At 43.1% G+C, this 19,985-nt stretch overlaps 1 protein-coding gene across 2 annotated transcripts; it reads left to right on the top strand.

Annotated features, from left to right (window-relative positions):
• The first annotated feature begins 5,213 nt into the window (after positions 1-5,213).
• Positions 5,214-19,606, top strand: myh7ba (myosin, heavy chain 7B, cardiac muscle, beta a). Of its 2 annotated transcripts, XM_053315139.1 has the most exons (43): positions 5,259-5,310; positions 5,870-5,973; positions 6,088-6,231; positions 6,790-6,946; positions 7,073-7,100; positions 7,401-7,497; positions 8,098-8,121; positions 8,219-8,311; positions 8,420-8,483; positions 8,574-8,672; positions 8,762-8,865; positions 8,960-9,098; positions 9,193-9,311; positions 9,719-9,868; positions 10,079-10,249; positions 10,329-10,508; positions 10,608-10,740; positions 10,839-10,915; positions 11,241-11,328; positions 11,413-11,530; positions 11,634-11,757; positions 11,881-12,017; positions 13,396-13,651; positions 13,764-14,006; positions 14,131-14,307; positions 14,436-14,581; positions 14,673-14,763; positions 14,845-15,234; positions 15,342-15,468; positions 15,556-15,674; positions 15,789-15,985; positions 16,076-16,259; positions 16,558-16,723; positions 16,832-16,956; positions 17,075-17,190; positions 17,296-17,488; positions 17,583-17,786; positions 17,928-18,053; positions 18,395-18,565; positions 18,644-18,748; positions 18,836-18,931; positions 19,179-19,313; positions 19,562-19,606. In XM_053315139.1, exons 1-43 carry the CDS (start codon positions 5,274-5,276, stop codon positions 19,571-19,573), a joined length of 5,766 nt encoding a protein of 1,921 aa, XP_053171114.1. In that variant the 5' UTR covers positions 5,259-5,273; the 3' UTR covers positions 19,574-19,606. The 2 variants fall into 2 exon arrangements, with proteins under 2 accessions (XP_053171113.1, XP_053171114.1); XM_053315138.1 differs by lacking the exons at positions 8,098-8,121; positions 19,562-19,606 and having other exon boundaries at positions 5,214-5,310; positions 19,179-19,334.
• Positions 19,607-19,985: the final 379 nt, after the last annotated feature.

The following is a 19,985-nucleotide window of genomic DNA, read 5'->3' as shown; positions in this document are numbered from 1 at the left end:
AAAAAATGCCGGTGGACTTCCTTCATGCCATTTTGGTGACAATGATGCACCAGTTGATGAATGTATTTACTCTTGACATATGAACTGAATGTTAGGCATGACTGAAGGTGTTGAACAGCATAAATGGATGTAGTTAGTCCACTTTACATTTTGTGAGCTCCAATAATGATTCAGAAAATGTGCTTAAGCAGTACAGTACTGATCTATACATCCTTAATACATGTTTCATTAGCTGTCATTCAGGCTATTAGTTCAACTCTAAAAGCACATCAAAGCATGACTTATTAGACAGCAGTACCTTTAGATTTCATACACAGAACTGTTGAGCAGCTTGGTTCAGGTCTGAGTTTCTGCATGTTTGCTCACAGAGTGAATCTCCCTGCTTCAGCTGATATTTCCCCTGAGTGGTCTGTGTCACTTTGCTTGGATTCTGCCTAGCAACCGAGTGGACTAATTGAATTCACAATTTGATGGTGTAACACGCACTGCCAGTCGGCCACTTCTCTCTCCTTATTTTGGAGCAGTTGCCACGGGCGACAGGTGACGTGGTCTTCCGATGCTGAGGTGCTGGCAGAGGTGTGGATGGTGTTTGTGTGTATATGCATGCACTTTGGTGTATGCGTGAATGCATGTGCGTATAAAGGAAATATATGAGGGCCCGGAGCCTGTGTAAACTGTGAAAGAGCCGCCACGCGTCTCAGTGAAATGCCTCTCATTGTGACAGCAGCTCTGTCTAAACAGCAATTATGGTCAGAAGCCGAGCAGGGCCACCTGCATCCCCGAACGTCTCTTACAGACCCCCAATGGGACTGACAGTAAATTAGGTGAAGCTATGTCTACCCTGACAGGGAGATGCTGTAGGTCACTAACTGAAGGTCTTTCCAAGCAGCTAGACAGGCTTCCCTTCCAAGTCTATTTAAAGTCAAGCAGAGCAACTGAAGTCATGGCCTGCTGTTAAGAACCAGCGATTTCATTGGAACCTGAATACAAGAGCTGAAAAACATGGAGGTAAATCTTTGTGTGAACTGAACTGCTCTCAGTAGCCGTGAACAATTCACAATGAAAACAAGGAAAACTGAGAGTGTGTGACATCAGTGATGTGATGGTTCATTGATACATTCACCATAATCATCCTATTTTTCAAATAATCAAATAGGAAACATTCAGCAGTGCCAAGTAAATTGTTTTATTTCCAAAAATGAATTAAGACAAAGATTTCAGTGATGTCTCCACAAAGATCTGCAGCTAACACCTCACATCAGAAACACCAGTGTCAAAAAAGAGGGTTGGCTGACTGTGGCTATGTTTACTTTCTGCCACCTTCCTGTCAATCATTACACATCACACAACAGATTAATCTCTCCTTGTAGTGGATTGCTCTTCCTGGGGTGTTTAAAGCAAGCCTTCAAGCTCCTGAGTAATGTGTCTAAGTGTCCACGCAGCCTTGTTAACCCTTTACTTCTGCTTTACTGCATAGGAGGGGGCTGCAGCAGGGCTCTCACTGGGATCCTGGAGTGCGTCAGATTGTCTGCGGGCCTGTGTTTGGATAAGGCAGCATGCCCATTGTCTCTGATGCCCCAGCTGGGTCGAGGTATGCCTCCACGCTCCTGAAATAGAAAGACAGCTGAGGGCTGCCATGCATACTGAGGGAAGGGCTGGCCGTGCAGGCCGGGCCCACTGACCCAGACCACAACTGAGCACAATGAGAGACGGGGTATTGTCTGGAGCCAGAGGCTAATAGCAAAGGCATCAAACCCTCAAATGGCTCGCTAAAAGACTGATTAACTTCTGCCGTGTGTTATTGTTGCCTGTGTGTGAGTGGATGTCAAAGGGGTGGAGCGGGTGTGGAAGAGTAATTAGGGGCTTTAGAGTGTGTTTGTGCCACGCGTCTGCCCGTCTCCACTCTGATGAACTGATGGCTAAGACCTGAGCCCGCACAGTTGCTGCAAGGTATTGTGGGCAGGCACGAGGCGATTACAGAAATATCCACCGGCGATGAATGCTTTGATCCAAAATGAAACACTGCTTCACCGATCTTTATATGGTTACTGGCATAGTGCAAAATAGGGATCCTAATATTTGTTCCCTCAAGCAGGCAAACTTTATTTATACAGCATTTTTCAACAGTTACCAGCTGCTTTATGGAAGGAGGAAAAAGAAAAGCAGGAAATAAAATAGACCAGCAAGATAATTTTGTTGTAAAATATGCACAGATTGATTACTGGTTACAGAAAAAGTGGCTGCTACTGGCTTTTGAGTTAGTTCCATAAGTACACGTTTTCAATTATAGAGTTTAAATGTTAAAATACTTAACTGTATTTATACAATATATTTTATACAAGAAATGAATCTGAAAGTGCTTCAAATCAAAAGTAAACAACTAACAACAATTTAAAAGATACAGATTATGTTGTCTTGATTGCTTCATATTTTCATGATAATGATAGCAATAGGTTATGAATGTAAAAGCAGCCGCAGTTCATTTTACATGTTGTATACCTCTTTCGGCAGTGCTTTTGCTGATAAACAGTCCCACCTGTGCATGGAGATGAAGATGGACCATGTCGAGTACAATTCAACACAGATGAGAATGACTGCAGTCATAATTCCCAATCCATTCTCTACATCTCGCTGCCTAAGCCTGGTGGCATTCAGTGCATGATGATCTAAAACAACTGTGACCGACCCCCAGATCAAGTCCTGATGCCCAAAATGTCTGCTCCTCGCTTGCACATCATCAACCTGACGGCAGGCCAAAGCCCAGAATGAACTGAGGACTCAAGCAATATTTTGGAGCCGAGGCCTGCAGTTGGACTCCAGCAGAGTCATTTTATATGGGAGGGTAATTCAAAGCTGCACAAATGTCCAATAATCAAAACATGAGCATTAATGGGTCTGGCCATGTTCAGGGTCTAAATGATTTTGAAGAACACTGGGGATGTAAGGAGAGCTGTTGCTCTGAGAAGTCAGCTGTTGCAGTGGGCTGCTGTATAGCAGTGCAGAGAGATGTGCTGGGGGACGCTGCTAACAGTGCATGCAATTCACTATGTATTTGTATGTGTGTGTGTTTACGTGCCGGAGTATGTCGACTTATTTAAAGCCAGCAGCTCTGGGGACTTTGGGATTCATCTCCTACTCATGTGTTATCAGCATACCAGCTTTTCAAATGGTGCAGCGAGTGACATACTACATAAACCAGCCTCTGCCTCTCTGAAGAGCCCCTTGTCCCAGAATAGCTCAGGCCCGCTCTATCTAACTGATGCCCAAGAAAGTTTCAGCCATCACGGCAACACCTCTCAGTCTGCCACGGCAACAGATAGCGGCATCAACAAAGATGGCTGACCCTCAAGTCAAGACATCCATGTAGGAGTTTGTTTTTTTGTTTTTGTGTGTTTGTGTTTGTGTGTGTGCGTGTGTGTGTGTAGGTTTAAAGAAAGCGGAGCAAACACACTCTGCGATATTACAAGTAGACCTATCACCTCTTAAGGCTGATAAAAGTTACTCTGACCGCTTTGGCAGTAAACGAATGTCTTCGGCTTTTGTGCAAAATTCAACACAGCCAACAGTTAACAGTCAATCTCCCTATCAGGAATGCTGGACTCTGGCTTTGTCTATTCTGAGAAACTGTGGTCCCCTTTCCCTCCCCCCGTGCTGCACTGTCACCCTGCTCTCATACCAGGCACCAACCTCTCCCCTTGCTCTGAAGGTCAGATCTGGTGGAGCCAAAGTGTGAGAGGCGCAGTGCTTATACCAGAATGACTGGATACACAAAATTACAGCAGCTACATGTGGAAATATAACATACTGCGCTATCAGCAGACGATTACCCAGATATACTTCACTTCACTTTCATCTGAGGCCCGAGGCACTAAAGATCAAGATATTGCTGTGTATGGCTTTATGGAGAAAATCTCAAAAAGACAAAAGTTTCGTTTACACTCGTCCATTTCATATTTGGGCGGAATTCACGCTCATATTTACGGCTTTTGAATTCGTGTGAAGCACTTTATTGTGTGGCAGGAGCCGTGCGCCATGTTTCCCTCTATTAATATAATGTAGTGTATTTATAGTAGCATGTTTAATGCCACACAGCTCCTGAAATAATCTCTTCTAAGGTTGCATCCTCTGTGGCCATACACAATAGCAAACATCCCTGTTGACTCTTAACAACATGAAAGTAGCAGCGCAATGACTTGGAGGCCAACATGAGTTCATGAGCATCAGAGTCCCCTAAAGAGGGATCAGTGGATTTGTGTTTATCAGGAGTTTGAGGGAGGATAAGTGCAATAAATACATTTTAACTATATACATACGCCTACTGGCTGTAACTTTTCTTTACATTTTCTGTGCATATCATTTCATAGCTTTCTAAGAATACCCTGGTAAATTTCCAGTTTCTGTTGCTAGGTGAGGACACAAGTTACTGTGTTGGTTTAGGCAATGATGCATCGCCCTTCAAAATGTATGGAGTGAAAAAATTCCCCCCTACAGGGATGCTCCTAATGCAACTCTCTCCCACTCCCTCGCAGTGTGTACAGTGCATAAAATAACTGGGATACAAAAATAGCCGGCTTGGGTTTAGCGCAATGACAAAAACGTAGCTTTCCTTTTGTGTCAATTGAGACAGGCGCTCAGCACCAATGGGCGTCGGAGGAGGTGGCATATGCTAATGAGGGACAAATGTGCACTGACCGTGACCTTGAGGAGCACAGTATAAAGGAGGGCTCATCTCGCCAAGCTGTTATTTCGTTGTGGTCGTCCTGGGGTCAGTGGAGAACTTTTTGCCTTTGTTTGGTAGGTTGATCACTACGTGTTTTACGCGCGGGTTGGCTCCTCTTTAAAGCGTCTTATAGAGTCCTACTTTCATCACAGTATAGTTGTACTGTTCACCTTCGCTGACACGTGTCAGCAGGGCTCTCATCTTCCTCTGTCCTCTTTGTCTCCATATGCTGCTGTGTTTTTGTAGTTTTCATTTTGGTTATAGTGGATTTGCGCTCTTTACGCACAGCGGTTTCATGGCCACGTATTGTTTTTTTTTTTTACTGCAGCTGGCCGCATCCATCAATCAATAATGGAAGACTGAAGTAACAAAAACAGCTTTAGTTTTTTTAAAGAACTACTCACCCTAACAAAAACTTGTTGTTTTCTTACCAAAGGAGTTCCACAACTTGTCTGCCTGTGTCCGGTTTTTGGGCCGGTGAGGAGTTGCCACCATGTCGCGCTATGACATGAAGGAGTTCGGGGAAGCTGCACCGTTTTTACGCAAAACTGAAATGGAGCTGTTGACGGTGCAGACTGTATCTTTTGACGGTAGGCCTGATATGATCTAATCACCTAATAAGGGATCTTAAAGAAACACAATCCTAATAGGCACTTGTCATGAAAAATGTTCATATCAGAATTTAATTTAGTTTTGGGCTTCATTTTAAAAAGTTAACTGTGGGTAAATAATGTACAAATTCAACCGATGGGAAGAGATACAGTAAGCCTGTCTGTGTAGTTATATTTGCTTTATATAAAATAAATAAGTAGTACTGAAACTCAGCATAACTGTATCAGTTTGTATCAGTAAGTTTTTTCCATTTTTCAAGTTGAAGCAAATAAATTGATATGAACCAACTGTTGGATTTCTTTCTCTTTCAGTTAAATGTTATGCAGTTGTTATTAATTTATTAACTTAAAGCTTTTAATTCAATAAAAAACAAGAGTGTAGTTGCTGAGATGAGTATGTTTATCACACAGGCTGAATATTTTAATTTTGTGATAATTGTTTGTATTTTGTATCAGTTTCTGTTATATGTGTTTTGGAAAGTTCAGATTTTTTTCAACACTCCTCCATTCAATACACACTACCCTGCTGTGCTGTTAGGTAAGAAGCGAGCCTGGATCCCAGATGACAAAGAGGCTTACATTGAGATTGAGATCAAGGAGGTCATAGGTGGCAAAGTCACTGTTGAGACAAAGGATGGACGGGTAAGAGATCATTCTCCTTACAGTGAGAAAACCTACAGACCTTTGTTCCTCGGTAGTTTTACATATACAGTGCAAATCCACAATACCTTTCTCATGGCTGCCTGTGTCCATCAGACTCTGACAGTGAAGGAGGACGACATCCAGCAGATGAATCCTCCTAAATATGACATGCTTGAGGACATGGCCATGCTGACACACCTAAACGAGGCCTCTGTCCTTTACAACCTGCGCAGACGCTACTCTTCCTGGATGATCTATGTGAGTATCTGTTGATTTTAGGTCATTTTAATTTCAGCAGCTCTCAATTTGGGATCATAACAGAATTGTCATGTTGGTTATCATTGATCCTACTGACTGGGGTCCCCGCAGACCCCAGAGGTATACGCTATGTCATCACTCACAGGTTCTTTATTCTGTCATTCCAATTTTTTATGAATTTATAAATATTTTTTTCCCCAATGACTTACATCACTGTTTTCTGTTTCTGCTTTAATTAGTACTTTAAAAATAAAAAAAACAGTGTATTGTCAAAACGCCCAATTCTGCCTCTGTACTTTTTTAATAGATGAAACTATTTATTGACTTGACGTTTGTGGTCCGAGGTTAAATGATCACATTTAAACAATATGCAAATTAACTTTCCTAAAATAAAAAAAACAGATGACGTTAATGACATAACTAATAATGTTTTCAGAAGAAATAAGTTAACATTTCATTATTATTTCCTACAGTAGTTTATTCAGTCAGAGGTCCTTTTGGTTGAATATATTGGTAGGATGAGGGTTAATCATGTCTGCTATCCTCCTGTTACCTCAGACCTACTCCGGGCTCTTCTGTGTGACGGTGAACCCGTACAAGTGGCTGCCGGTCTACACAGCGCCTGTGGTTGCTGCTTACAGAGGCAAACGCCGCACTGAGGCACCGCCACACATCTACTCCATCGCAGACAATGCCTACAATGAAATGCTGCGCAGTGAGTGGTCACACACTCTACAATATATAACCAACATATACATACATGTAACAAATATAAACACACACAGCTGTCAGTCAGATCTGAGTTATAAGAGTTAAGCCGTGTTATTTCTTTCTTCATCAGATCGGGAGAACCAGTCCATGCTCATCACGTAAGTATCAACGGCTTCAAATGAATATATATTTTGTCACACACTTTAGAGGAGAAATATTAATCAGCTTGTAATTACATGAGCACTGATACAATATGTAGAGTAGACTTTTTACACACAGTCCATTAAAGATTTTTTTCTTTTCCTCTAAAGATTTTTGCTTTGACTAAAAGTTTTTAGTCACTTTTTTTCTTTTTCTTTCTCTCATGCAGTGTCATGATTTTGATTTAAACTACCTTCTATAGTTTTGTGACCACTTTCTGTTGTATCTACACTTTCTTATTTTTCACACTCCAATAGCGGAGAATCCGGTGCTGGCAAAACTGTCAACACGAAACGTGTCATTCAGTATTTTGCCATTGTGGCAGCTCTTGGGGAAACCTCTGCTAAGAAAGGAGTAAGGCCGAAATGGCAACCCGTATTTTTGTTCCCCACCTCCCTTTTTCAAGCTTTTTTGCTGCATTTTATTTTTCATTTTCTTCATATTTTTTTGGTCCCAGGAATCCTTCAGTGTATTCCCTTTAAACCATACGTTTCCATACATTTTCCTCACTGTCAAAATGGTGACTGTCAGAACTGATTACATTCATGTCTGAGTGTTTACCCTCATGTGTTGTGTAGCCACTTCCAGCCACTTCACAATGCTTTCTTATTGACTTTTGAATTCTTTTTTCTTTTTCCCTTTCCATGTCATTCCCACCTTTTTTTCTTTTTTTGGCTCCAAATTTTCCATTATCTTTCCCTTTGATTTTTGACTTTTCTATGTTGTTTGATGCTCATTTTTCCTCCCCTTTTCTCCCCTGCGTTCACCACACTTCATCATATAAAACAAAGTGGTCATTGTTTTTTCTTTTTTTCTTTTTTTTTACTACAGTTTTAACAACCAATTTCTAATTTTCCAGTTGGTCATAATGTTCCCCTTTGGTTGTAAAAGTATTATTCAGCCATACTTGACATGAAATCATACTCACAGGCTTCTTGCCTTCTTCTTTTGCAGCAAGGTCCTGCCACTAAAACAGGGGTGAGTTAGAGCTGCTGAACATCACTTTAACATTAACTGTAAATTGTAAAAAATGATGCAGGAAAGAATTTTTTTTACTGATAATTGTCTCTCACAGGGGACTCTGGAGGATCAGATCATCGAAGCGAACCCTGCCATGGAGGCGTTTGGTAATGCCAAAACGCTAAGGAATGACAACTCATCCCGTTTTGTAAGTACCTGGAAAATACCCTGCTTCATTTATTACTATATTCAAATAAGCTTGATATTTTTGATATTAGTTGGTTTTCTGAGCATTTCATTGATATTATTCCCACAGGGAAAGTTCATCAGGATCCACTTTGGACCTACTGGAAAACTGGCCTCAGCTGATATTGATAGATGTGAGTTGATATTGTGAACACAGTATTTTTAAAACCATGTATTTCTTTTCTTGTTTCAAGTGCAGTATGAACTCCTCTCTCTGTTTTCAGATCTTCTGGAAAAATCTAGAGTGATATTTCAGCAGCCCGGTGAGAGGAGCTACCACATCTACTACCAGATCATGTCGCAGAAGAAACCAGAACTGTTAGGTTTGTCACTGCGGCTGCTTTATTGATTGTTGTTTTTTTAACCTATGACTGCAGGATCGTGACATGACTGTGTAAACTTCTTCTTCCAGACATGCTGCTGGTGTCTTCTAACCCGTACGACTACCACTTCTGCTCCCAGGGGGTGACCACTGTGGAGAACATGGATGACGGACAGGAGCTGATGGCCACCGATGTAAGAGCTTTTATCTTTTCCATGAGGGAGAGAAACTCTGCTGCATTTTAGTACAGCACATTGTGAGACCTTCTTCTTCTCTGTCTCTCTGCAGCATGCCATGGACATCCTTGGCTTCCTGCCTGATGAGAAGTATGGCTGTTACAAAATAGTTGGAGCCATCATGCACTTTGGCAACATGAAATTCAAGCAAAAGGCACGTGAGGAGCAGGCGGAGGCCGATGGCACTGAAAGTAAGAACCAGTTTCATAAGATCTGGCACAAATGAACCCCAAAATTTTAAAACAAGATTGTGATTGACTCTTTTTATCCCTGTTTGGTGACCAGGTGCGGACAAGGCCTCGTTCCTGATGGGAGTCAGTTCAGCTGACCTCATCAAGGGCCTCCTCCACCCGAGGGTGAAGGTGGGGAACGAGTATGTGGTGAAAGGACAGAACGTTGAACAGGTGAGTCGGCACATCAGTGTTTGCTGTTTGTGTTTTGTTTCTTTCTTCTTTTTTTTTTAATCTGAAGTTCTTCATAACCAATTAGAGATGACATAGTAGTTAAAGATGAGAGAGGAGGTGTAGCTGAACAATAAATCTATTAATAGATCACATAAATAAAGCAGATCTATCATATATAAGATATTTGACAATGTAATGCCAGTAGGTGTGCAGGTTCAGTTCATTCTCCAGGGCGGCTAGTACACTGATGAGGGATGGTTTCTCAGTCGATCAATACACTTACACTCCCCACACACACTAAAATCTGGTATCTAAGCAACAAGGACTATGAATGACAGCTATATTCCTCCTGTGTGTGTGTGTGTGTGTTTGTGTGTGTGTTATATATTTGTGCATGGACACTGTAGGTTAACTATGCCGTCGGCGCTCTGGCCAAAGCCACATACGACCGCATGTTCAAATGGCTCGTGCTACGCATCAACAAGACCCTGTACACCTCTCTGCCTCGCCAATACTTCATAGGCGTCCTGGACATCGCTGGCTTTGAGATCTTTGATGTAAGTTTATCCACATTGCAATGATTTTTTATTGTTAATACAAATGTTAAAGTTTAATATGAAGATCAAAGTGGTTTTCTGCTTGCAAGAGTATCAACAGGTGCTCTGTTTCTCATCAAGATGAATTACTGCAGGATGGATATGTGTGTCATGTCCTCATGGTTTTCATTTTTATGCTCCTTCTACACACCTGTTCCTCTCTCATCACAGCTCAACAGCTTCGAGCAGCTGTGCATCAACTTCACAAATGAGAAACTGCAACAGTTTTTCAACCATCACATGTTCATCCTGGAGCAGGAAGAGTACAAGAGAGAGGGCATCGATTGGACCTTCATCGACTTCGGGCTGGACCTTCAAGCTTGTATTGATCTCATTGAAAAGGTAAACTTTTTTTTCATATAAGATAAAGTTTCGTCACTTTTTCTAGACATATGAGACTCACACATTGCCATCCCTGCAGCCGCTGGGCATCATGTCCATCCTTGAAGAGGAGTGCATGTTCCCAAAGGCCACGGACATCAGCTTTAAAGCCAAGCTGTATGATAATCACATTGGCAAGTCGCCTAATTTCCAAAAGCCACGACCAGACAAAAAGCGCAAATACGAGGCCCATTTCGAGCTGGTGCATTATGCTGGAGTGGTAAGAGCATCCACACAATTCATTTTTACATGAAGAATTCACCACATTCACTGTTTTAAGCTCATTTAATAATTTGGATATCCCTGCTGTGTTTCACAGGTGCCGTACAATATTATTGGCTGGTTAGACAAAAACAAAGACCCACTGAATGAAACGGTGGTCGCCTGTTTCCAGAAATCCTCCAACAAGCTGCTAGCATCTCTGTACGAGAATTACGTCGGCTCAGACTCAGGTACAGTGAGCAGGACTCTGACAGAAGACGAAAGCATATAAACGATGAATGGATTCCTTAGTGTGGTCAAATTAATCACTCTGTTAATTACCATGCAGTATCCGAACCCAAGCCTGGCGTCAAGGAGAAGAGGAAGAAGGCAGCCTCTTTCCAGACTGTGTCTCAGCTTCACAAGGTGAGAGTGACACCAGTAAAGATGAATCTGGGCTTATTCAGAATAACTGTCTGTGTCTTTGTGGTGTAAAAATTTGTGGGCATCACCGGACAGCTGGGATGGAGGCAGTTAAGACTTGCAGTGATGTTTAGGGCAATGATCACATGAACATCACTTTAAGTCTGTGCTGGCTCCCCTCTCATTTACATCAGTGAGGAACACAAAGTCCTGTGTGAGATGAAATGTGTTGTATGAAGTTTTCTCTCTTTACTTTTGTAAAAACAAAAATCCCAATAAAGGTATTTTCTCATTAAACATAATATGCAATGTTTCATCTTTCCTCCAGGAAAATCTGAACAAGCTGATGACCAATCTCCGCAGCACCCAGCCTCACTTCGTACGCTGCATCATCCCTAATGAGACCAAGACTCCAGGTAACACTCAGCACACACATCATCACATATCATCAGGTGATAAACCACAGGGACTGGACTCATGTTTGAACCTGTTCTGTGCAGGGGTCATGGATGCGTTTCTGGTGCTGCACCAGCTACGCTGCAACGGTGTGCTGGAAGGCATCAGGATCTGCAGAAAGGGCTTTCCCAACCGCATGCTCTATGCTGAGTTCAAACAGCGGTAAGACAAACCATGCACACAGATTTGCTAAGATCACTTTTTGAATACAGGACTTTGGGTGACAATGTGATCCGTCCTGAAAGACTTTTATACGTTCGTGCAGCTACCGCATCCTGAACCCACATGCTATCCCAGAAGATACGTTTGTGGACAGCAGGAAAGCTGCAGAAAAGCTGCTGGCCTCCTTGGATATTGACCACAACCAGTATAGATTCGGACATACAAAGGTACAGCAGCTTGTGTGTAAAATAGAGCAATGTACATTACACCAAATCTGTTTTAGGTTATGTATTTTGATTTTCAACCCCTGACTTAATCTTCATTTCTTCTTCACTCTCGCCCTCACGTAGGTGTTCTTCAAGGCAGGCCTGCTGGGTCAACTTGAGGAGCTGAGGGATGAGCGTTTGGCCAAAATTCTGACGCTGCTGCAGTCAGCTGCTCGAGGCAAGATCATGAGGATGGAGCTGCATAAGATGATGGAAAGAAAGTAAGACTTTTTTATGAACCTGAATGAATATTAATGTATTTTTAGGCACATGAAGGCCCTTGAGCTTTATACCTCACAAGAAGGTGAAGACATGAGTATGAAAAAAAAGACCTCCAACACCAGTTGCTTCTCTGAACAGGTTCAATAGCAACATGATCAGCCGCGAGCCTTTCAGCTTGTGATACACTATACCTCAGTATTCACTCCCCCGCATAAGTATGTATGGCATGCAAGGGCAGTGTTATCGGCGTGTGTGAGGCGTGTGCTTGCCCATGTATGGTTACCAGGCATGTGTGTGGCCCTACTGTTAATAAGGGCCCCATCCCTCTCTCGCGCACACACACACCCTTCTCGCAGGTCTCTGGTCATTCTCTCCATCCGCTCTCTCTAAATTAAACAATGCTGACGGTGTCCTCAGAGCCAGGTGGCGACATGTGTCAAGTGGCAGCTGCTCGGGCCCTCCCTAAAAATACAACCCCCGGCCCCCTCCCTAGATGCCCGATGGCCTCTGGCCCCTTTTGTCCGCGGCGCCTGTACTTGTAAGTGAGTGCATTGATGGGATATGTGGCGGGTGACAGAGGATTAAAGCCTGCCGTTGGACAGAGGGCTTTAGTTCCTAAATAAACACAGACACTCACCTTTGAGAGGCACCCGGCATGGAGTCATGTCAAAAATGCAATCATCTCCCCCACCCTCATTCAGTCACCTCCTGCACACTCAAATTCACCCTCTGAATACTGACAGGAAGTCCTTGACCAGTCTGCTCTGGGTCCATATTTAGGGCTGTGAGAAGTCATCCTGAGACTAAATCAATCTGGTAACCCTGTTTGGTCACAGTCATGAAACATCAAAAGCAGCATTAGGTGTATGATTTCATATTACATCCCTGGGTGTATGATTAGATACGAGAGAGTAGATACTTGCAGGATTAGTGCCAAAAATCAAGCGCCAAGGAGAAGTAACTAAATAAATAAACGGGGAACTCCAGGATGAATCTTTCTGACCTTCTCCCTTTGATATACATGCTCTGAGCTTTATTTTTATTGGTAGTAAAGCTTCATACGGCCTACGTCAGTGTTTCCCAACTTTGTTTTTCAGGCTTTACCCCACAGCTCTGTCAGTACCCCAATCCCACCACCAGTCATGTTCCAAATGTGTTCATTTAAATAGATTTTTAACTGGAGGTCATTTTAGCATTACAAACTAAAGTGGATGTTGTTGTGTCATACTATCATTGTTAAGGTCAGTTTGGTCAGTTGGCAGAAGCTATAGGTTTCAGCCAACTATCCACAACTTTTTAGCTACTGTCTCAACTGTTTAGACCTTCTGCTTGCTTGCTAATTAATTCCATACCTTCCACTCTTCTTTCTGTTTTCAGGGAAGCTCTGATGATTATCCAGTGGAACATTCGGGCCTTCAATGCTGTCAAGCACTGGCCCTGGATGAAGCTCTTCTTCAAAATCAAGCCCCTTCTGAAGAGCGCTTCCACCGAAAAAGAGCTGGCCGCTCTGAAGGAGCAGCTAGCCCAGCTGAAGGAGGCTCTGGAGAAATCTGAAGTCAAGCGCAAAGAGCTGGAGGAGAGGCAAGTAAGCCTGATCCAAGAGAAGAATGACCTCTCTTTACAGCTACAAGCAGTAAGTAGTACACCTGATGTATTCACACGTTTTAGAAAGGAAATATATTGGAGGAGTGTAGGGATTTGTTTTTTTGTTCTTATTTGTTCTTTTTCTCTCCTGTCTGCCACAGGAGCAGGACAATCTGGCTGATGCCGAGGAGCGCTGTGACCTGCTCATCAAAAGTAAGATCCAGCTGGAGGCTAAAGTGAAAGAAATCATGGAGAGGCTAGAAGATGAGGAGGAGATAAATTCAAATGTGCTCGCCAAAAAGCGCAAGCTGGAGGACGAGTGCACTGAGCTGAAGAAAGACATTGATGATCTGGAGATCACCCTGGCTAAAGTGGAAAAAGAGAAACATGCCACTGAGAACAAGGTGAGGAGACTCGAAAAGGAGAGCAGTGAGTTGCCTATAGAGGGTGCTAAGAGGCCACAGTATGCTCCACAGCTAAGCCAATACATTATACTGTACAAAAGAACAATGAATGTGTCTTTGGCAGGTGAAGAACCTGATTGAAGAAATGGCAGTTCTGGATGAAACTATACTGAAGCTCACGAAAGAGAAGAAGGCTCTCCAGGAGGCTCACCAGCAGACACTGGATGACCTGCAGGCAGAGGAGGACAAAGTCAACACTCTGACCAAAGCCAAGGCCAAGCTGGAGCAACAAGTAGATGATGTGAGTTTATTTATCACTTTCAAAAGCAAACACCCTTTTATATCATTAAGTCCACATACTAATGGGTAACAAATAGATAAGAATAGTATAATGTATACAACATAGTATACCTTCTTTCTGTGAATTAGTTGGAGGGATCTCTGGAACAAGAGAAGAAGCTTCGTATGGACCTGGAACGGGTCAGACGTAAGCTGGAGGGAGATCTAAAACTCTCCTTGGAATCTGTTATGGACCTGGAGAATGACAAGCAGCAACTTGAAGAGAAGCTGAAAAAGTAAGATTGCTCATGTGTATATATATATACTAGCAAAAAATATAATCTTTAAGGTTATTAAAACAATTAACAAAAATATTTTTACTACCAGAAAAGACTTTGAAATGAATGCAATGAGCTCAAAGATTGAAGATGAGCAAGCCTTGGTCAACCAGCTTCAGAAGAAGATAAAGGAGTTGCAGGTGAAGACTAGTTTCTTAACGTCTGATGGAGCAGTTATGTAACATAATTTCGATAAAATAACTGATTATTACCTTCTCCAGGCTCGAATAGAGGAGCTCGAGGAGGAGCTGGAGGCCGACAGGGCATGTAGAGCCAAAGTGGAAAAGCAGCGTGGTGATGTGGCTCGAGAGCTGGAGGAGCTGAGCGAGCGCCTTGAGGAGGCTGGTGGGGCCACCTCAGCCCAGATTGAGATTAACAAGAAGAGAGAGTCAGATTTTCTCAAGATGCGTCGAGACCTGGAAGAAGCCATGCTGCACCATGAGGCCACGACGGCAACTTTGAGGAAGAAGCACGCTGATAGTGTTGCAGAGCTGGGCGACCAGATCGACAGCCTGCAGCGAGTCAAGCAGAAGCTGGAGAAAGAGAGGAGCGAGGCCAAGTTGGAAGCCGATGATCTGGCCTCCACTGTGGAGCAGCTCTCCAAAGGCAAGGTAGATAGACAAAAGAGGGCAAACACACTTTATTAAACACATATTATGGGAGATCAGTGTCAAGAGAATCCCGTCAAAAAGCTATAAGTTCTTTTTATGGTCTACAGGCCAGCGCAGAGAAGACATGTCGACTGTATGAAGATCAAATGAACGAAGCTAAAGCCAAAGCGGAAGAGCTTCAGAGGCAGCTCAATGACACCAATACCCAGAGGGCCCGTGCTCAGGCTGAGAGCGGTAAGGAATATTAATAAATTTGATCATGTATCTTATGAACAGATCTCATGGACTTACATCTAACATAGTTACCTGTTCCCCATGTAGGAGAGCTGGGAAGGAGGCTTGAAGAGCGAGAATCCCTGGTCTCACAGCTCCAGCGTACCAAGACCTCCTTCGGCCAGAATGTCGAGGAGCTCAAGAAACAGCTGGAGGAGGAGAACAAGGTCAGTTCCTCATCAATTAGTGAATTTCTGTTATTTATAGAGCTGGTAGTTTTGCATAACTTTTGAGTCCCTCAAGTTGAAACTGCTTTCCAATTTCATTATTGGTCTCTTAAGGCTAAGACTGCCCTGGCCCATGCACTGCAGTCATCTCGACACGACTGTGATCTTCTGAGAGAGCAGTATGATGAGGAGCAGGAAGCTAAGGCTGAGCTGCAGAGAGCTCTGTCCAAGGCCAACACAGAGGTGGCGCAGTGGAGGACTAAGTATGAAACTGATGCCATCCAGAGGACTGAGGAGCTGGAGGAAGCCAAGTGAGTGAGATGTATTTTTACAGAATCAAATGGTACACAATGATCCCTGAAGGCATTAGTGTCAAACTGGTTTGCCTCTTTAATTATTAGGAAGAAGCTGGTGACCCGTTTGCAGGATGCTGAGGAGACAGTGGAGGCTTCTAATGCCAAGTGCTCCTCTCTGGAAAAGACCAAGCACCGACTCCAGACAGAGATCGAGGACCTGGTCATTGACCTGGAACGTGCCAATGCTGCAGCTGCTGCCTTGGACAAAAAGCAACGCAATTTTGACAAGGTACTGACAAAGAAAACTTTAAAAATTCTGATAACTACTCTAGAAGACTGCTTTTCACAATTGTCAAGGGAGGTATTCACCAAAAAGGGTGAATGGAAGGATGAATAATAGTTATATCAAGCAATAATAGTTTAATTAAATAACTTGTGCATCTGTCTTGTTACCTGATTACTTGGCAGGGTCAGTGATAATGCACAATAAAGCCAAGTCCTGACCTTTGCTTCATTGAGCTCTGCTTCATCCAGTGAAGAAGGAATGCCATTTAAAAGCTGAAAATCTGTCTCATTGTCCCTATCAGGTGCTGGCTGAGTGGAAACAGAAGTATGAGGAATGCCAGTCCGAACTGGAAAGTTCTCAAAGGGAGTCTCGTGGCCTAAGCACAGAACTCTTTAAACTGAAGAACTCCTACGAGGAGACCTTGGATAATCTAGAAACCCTCAAGAGGGAGAATAAGAACCTCCAAGGTACAGTATCTGCAATTGTAGCTCACCTCATTGATACATTATATTGAGACAGACCATTCATGGTGTTAATGCAAAATATAAACTATTTGTTCATCTTTACTCCCTCAGAGGAGATCACTGACCTGTCAGATCAAATCAGTCAGGGATCGAAGACCATCCATGAGCTGGAAAAGATGAAGAAGGGTCTGGACTTGGAGAAAAGCGAGATTCAAGCTGCCTTAGAGGAAGCTGAAGTAAGCAGTTTGTTGAGTTTTCTCACTTCTCTATTTTTTGTGGTCTGTGTGAAAAATTCTGACTGAGGTGGCAAACAGTATATCTTCAAGCCTCAAGTGTTTTTTCCATCTGTCTCAGGGCACTCTGGAGCATGAAGAAAGCAAAACTCTCCGCATCCAGCTGGAGCTAAACCAGATCAAGGCTGAAGTTGATAGGAAGCTGGCAGAGAAGGATGAAGAAATTGATAACCTTCGGTGAGTTTTTGTCTTTTCATGGTACTGCAATAGATCAATGGTTTTGTCCCATCAACCACCCCACATACACTCAATCATTCTAATCTTTCTATTTACACCTTCTAGCCGTAACCACCAGAGAACACTGGAGTCCATGCAGACCAGCTTGGATGCTGAGGCCAAGTCTCGCAACGAGGCCGTGCGCCTGAGAAAGAAGATGGAGGGCGACCTGAATGAGATGGAGGTCCAGCTGAGCCATGCTAACAGGCAGGCCTCAGAGTCCCAGAAACTCCTGAGAAATCTTCAGGTCCAGATCAAGGTGAGCTCAAACTCTTCAGTATGTGGACTTTTTTTGTCCATTATTATTATATTAATGTTTCGGGAAATACAAATCTTTTGCATCTACTCGACAGGATGTTCAGCTAGAGCTGGATGAGACACTTCACCAGAATGAGGAGCTGAAGGAGCAGATGGCGGTGACAGAGCGCCGCAACAACTTGCTGACTGCTGAGGTGGAGGAGCTCAGGGCCCTGCTGGAGCAAAACGACCGTGCTCGTAAGCTAGCTGAGCATGAGTTGCTTGAGTCCACCGAGAGAGTCAATCTGTTGCATTCTCAGGTAAGAAAAATACATTTAAAACTAAGCTGTTTTTTATGTTTGTTAGCTGAACATATTCAGAATGTAGTCTTTCTAGCCTGTTTGTTACCTTCTGGTTCTGCCACTCTGAAAGGAGCCTTACATTTGACTCTTTTGCTCCAGAACACAGCGCTGATCAATGCGAAGAAGAAGCTGGAGACTGATCTGGCCTCACTGTCGAGTGAGGTTGACGATGCTGTGCAGGAGTGCCGCAATGCAGAGGAGAAGGCCAAAAAGGCCATCACTGATGTAAGAGATGTGCAGTTACAAAGCTACAGTTATAAGATTATGTTTTTGAGTGAACCAAATCTGAAATGCAGGTGTATAAAACATCCAAATATAAGATATTCACAATACAAGACAGTGAGAAATGTATCCTTGTGGGCTGTGATAGAGATCAGAGAATGTTTGACTACATTGTGTTATTTTTTATTTTTGTAATAAGATCTCTGCTGTAATAAATCAGCCTGGCATCTTAAATACAGTCCACTGTAAGTTCTGCCAGAAGCGTGTTGATGCTGCTGCTGTTGGTTTCAGTCCAGTTGGCGATTACGTCATGCCCTTTCAGCATTGATCGTCTGTATTTTTAGGCAGCCATGATGGCAGAGGAGCTGAAGAAGGAGCAGGACACCTGCGCCCATCTGGAGAGGATGAAGAAGAACATGGAGCAGACCATAAAGGACCTGCAAATGCGTCTGGACGAGGCTGAGCAGATCGCTCTCAAGGGCGGCAAGAAGCAAGTCCAGAAGCTGGAGGCCAGGGTGAGTGCTGAGACACATTTAAATATATGTTTTATGTTACTGTCCCATTTGCTAATCATTGTAATGGATTTCTGGCAGGTAAGAGAACTGGAGAATGAACTGGAGTCTGAGCAAAAGAAGAGCCAAGAGTATCAGAAGGGAGTGCGCAAGTATGAGAGGAGAATCAAAGAGCTCTCCTACCAGGTAAACCACCACTGCAGTTTGCACATAGATCATGCCAGGATGTAGAACTTGAAAGGAGGGCAAGAGCTCACTGTGCTGTTTGTGCAGGGTGAGGAGGACAAGAAGAACCTGGTCCGCCTGCAGGACCTCATTGACAAGCTGCAGGCCAAAGTGAAGAGTTACAAGAGACAAGCTGAGGAAGCGGTAAGTCTATTGTAAGAGATGATTTACTTCAGTTAGTGTTAGTGTACTGTCAATGATAAAACATCATCTTAACCACATTATGTACAATATAAAATGTGTGTATGCAATGAGCATGGGTGGGTATGTGGGTGAAGATTTAAAAAAAGAAAAAAAGAGGAACTTTCATGCTACACGTAAAACCCAAGTTTTACCAAGTTCTCTCAGTTCTCTGTTATGAAATAGCGTTATGGTTTCTTCCTCTCTCTAGGAGGATCAGGCAAACACCAACCTGTCCAAGTTCAGGAAGCTCCAGCATGAGCTTGACGATGCAGAGGAGAGGGCTGATACGGCTGAATCACAGGTCAACAAGCTCCGTGTCCGCACACGCGACCAGGGTAACAAGGTCGGTAAATTAAATTCATGATGCAAGTCATATTACAGTACGCTGCAGAATTGTTTGACCTTTGGAAGTATTTGTTAAAATAAGCCAGCGGGCTTCGTAACAAGAACTAATCTTAGAAGAGACTGGATTTAATCCTGTTGAAGATGACCTCACATAGCCGTCTCATGTGATCTCCAGTGTGGTCATGAGTAACTCTATGACACTGTGTATGTGGTTGCTAATAAACACCCCTGTCTTGTGTATTTCAGCTTGCTGAATGATGCGAGACTGAATGCTGCGGCCAAACATATCACAGCCAGCCAGCTGCAACAGCTGTGCTCGACAGTGTGGACTCGCCCAAATAAAGACTTTCTAACCTTTTAAATCCGACTGTTTTTATTTTTCAGTGTGAATGTGTGATAAAGATAGAAATCCCACAAAGAAGGTCCAAAGAAGAATTTATTATATTAATTTGACAAACAGCTGTTAAATAAGGAAAATGAAGATCAATACCAGCATTAGAGGAGGAACATGAAGGTGAAAGTTGGTTACAGAAGTGGTTATAGTAGAATATGAAACGTAGACATGATTCTTCTCTCTGTTTGTTTGATGGTCATACAGGGTTAGAAAGAGATCAAGACGTGTGCAGAGGCGCTGTAGAATTTTTTAAACAAGACCATGAGAGATTTTCAC

This window comes from Scomber japonicus, chromosome 3 (genome assembly GCF_027409825.1).
Source record: "Scomber japonicus isolate fScoJap1 chromosome 3, fScoJap1.pri, whole genome shotgun sequence".
NCBI lineage: Eukaryota > Metazoa > Chordata > Actinopteri > Scombriformes > Scombridae > Scomber > Scomber japonicus.
Note: the sequence above shows the minus strand (reverse complement) of the source record. Positions and strands in the feature narration are given on the sequence as shown.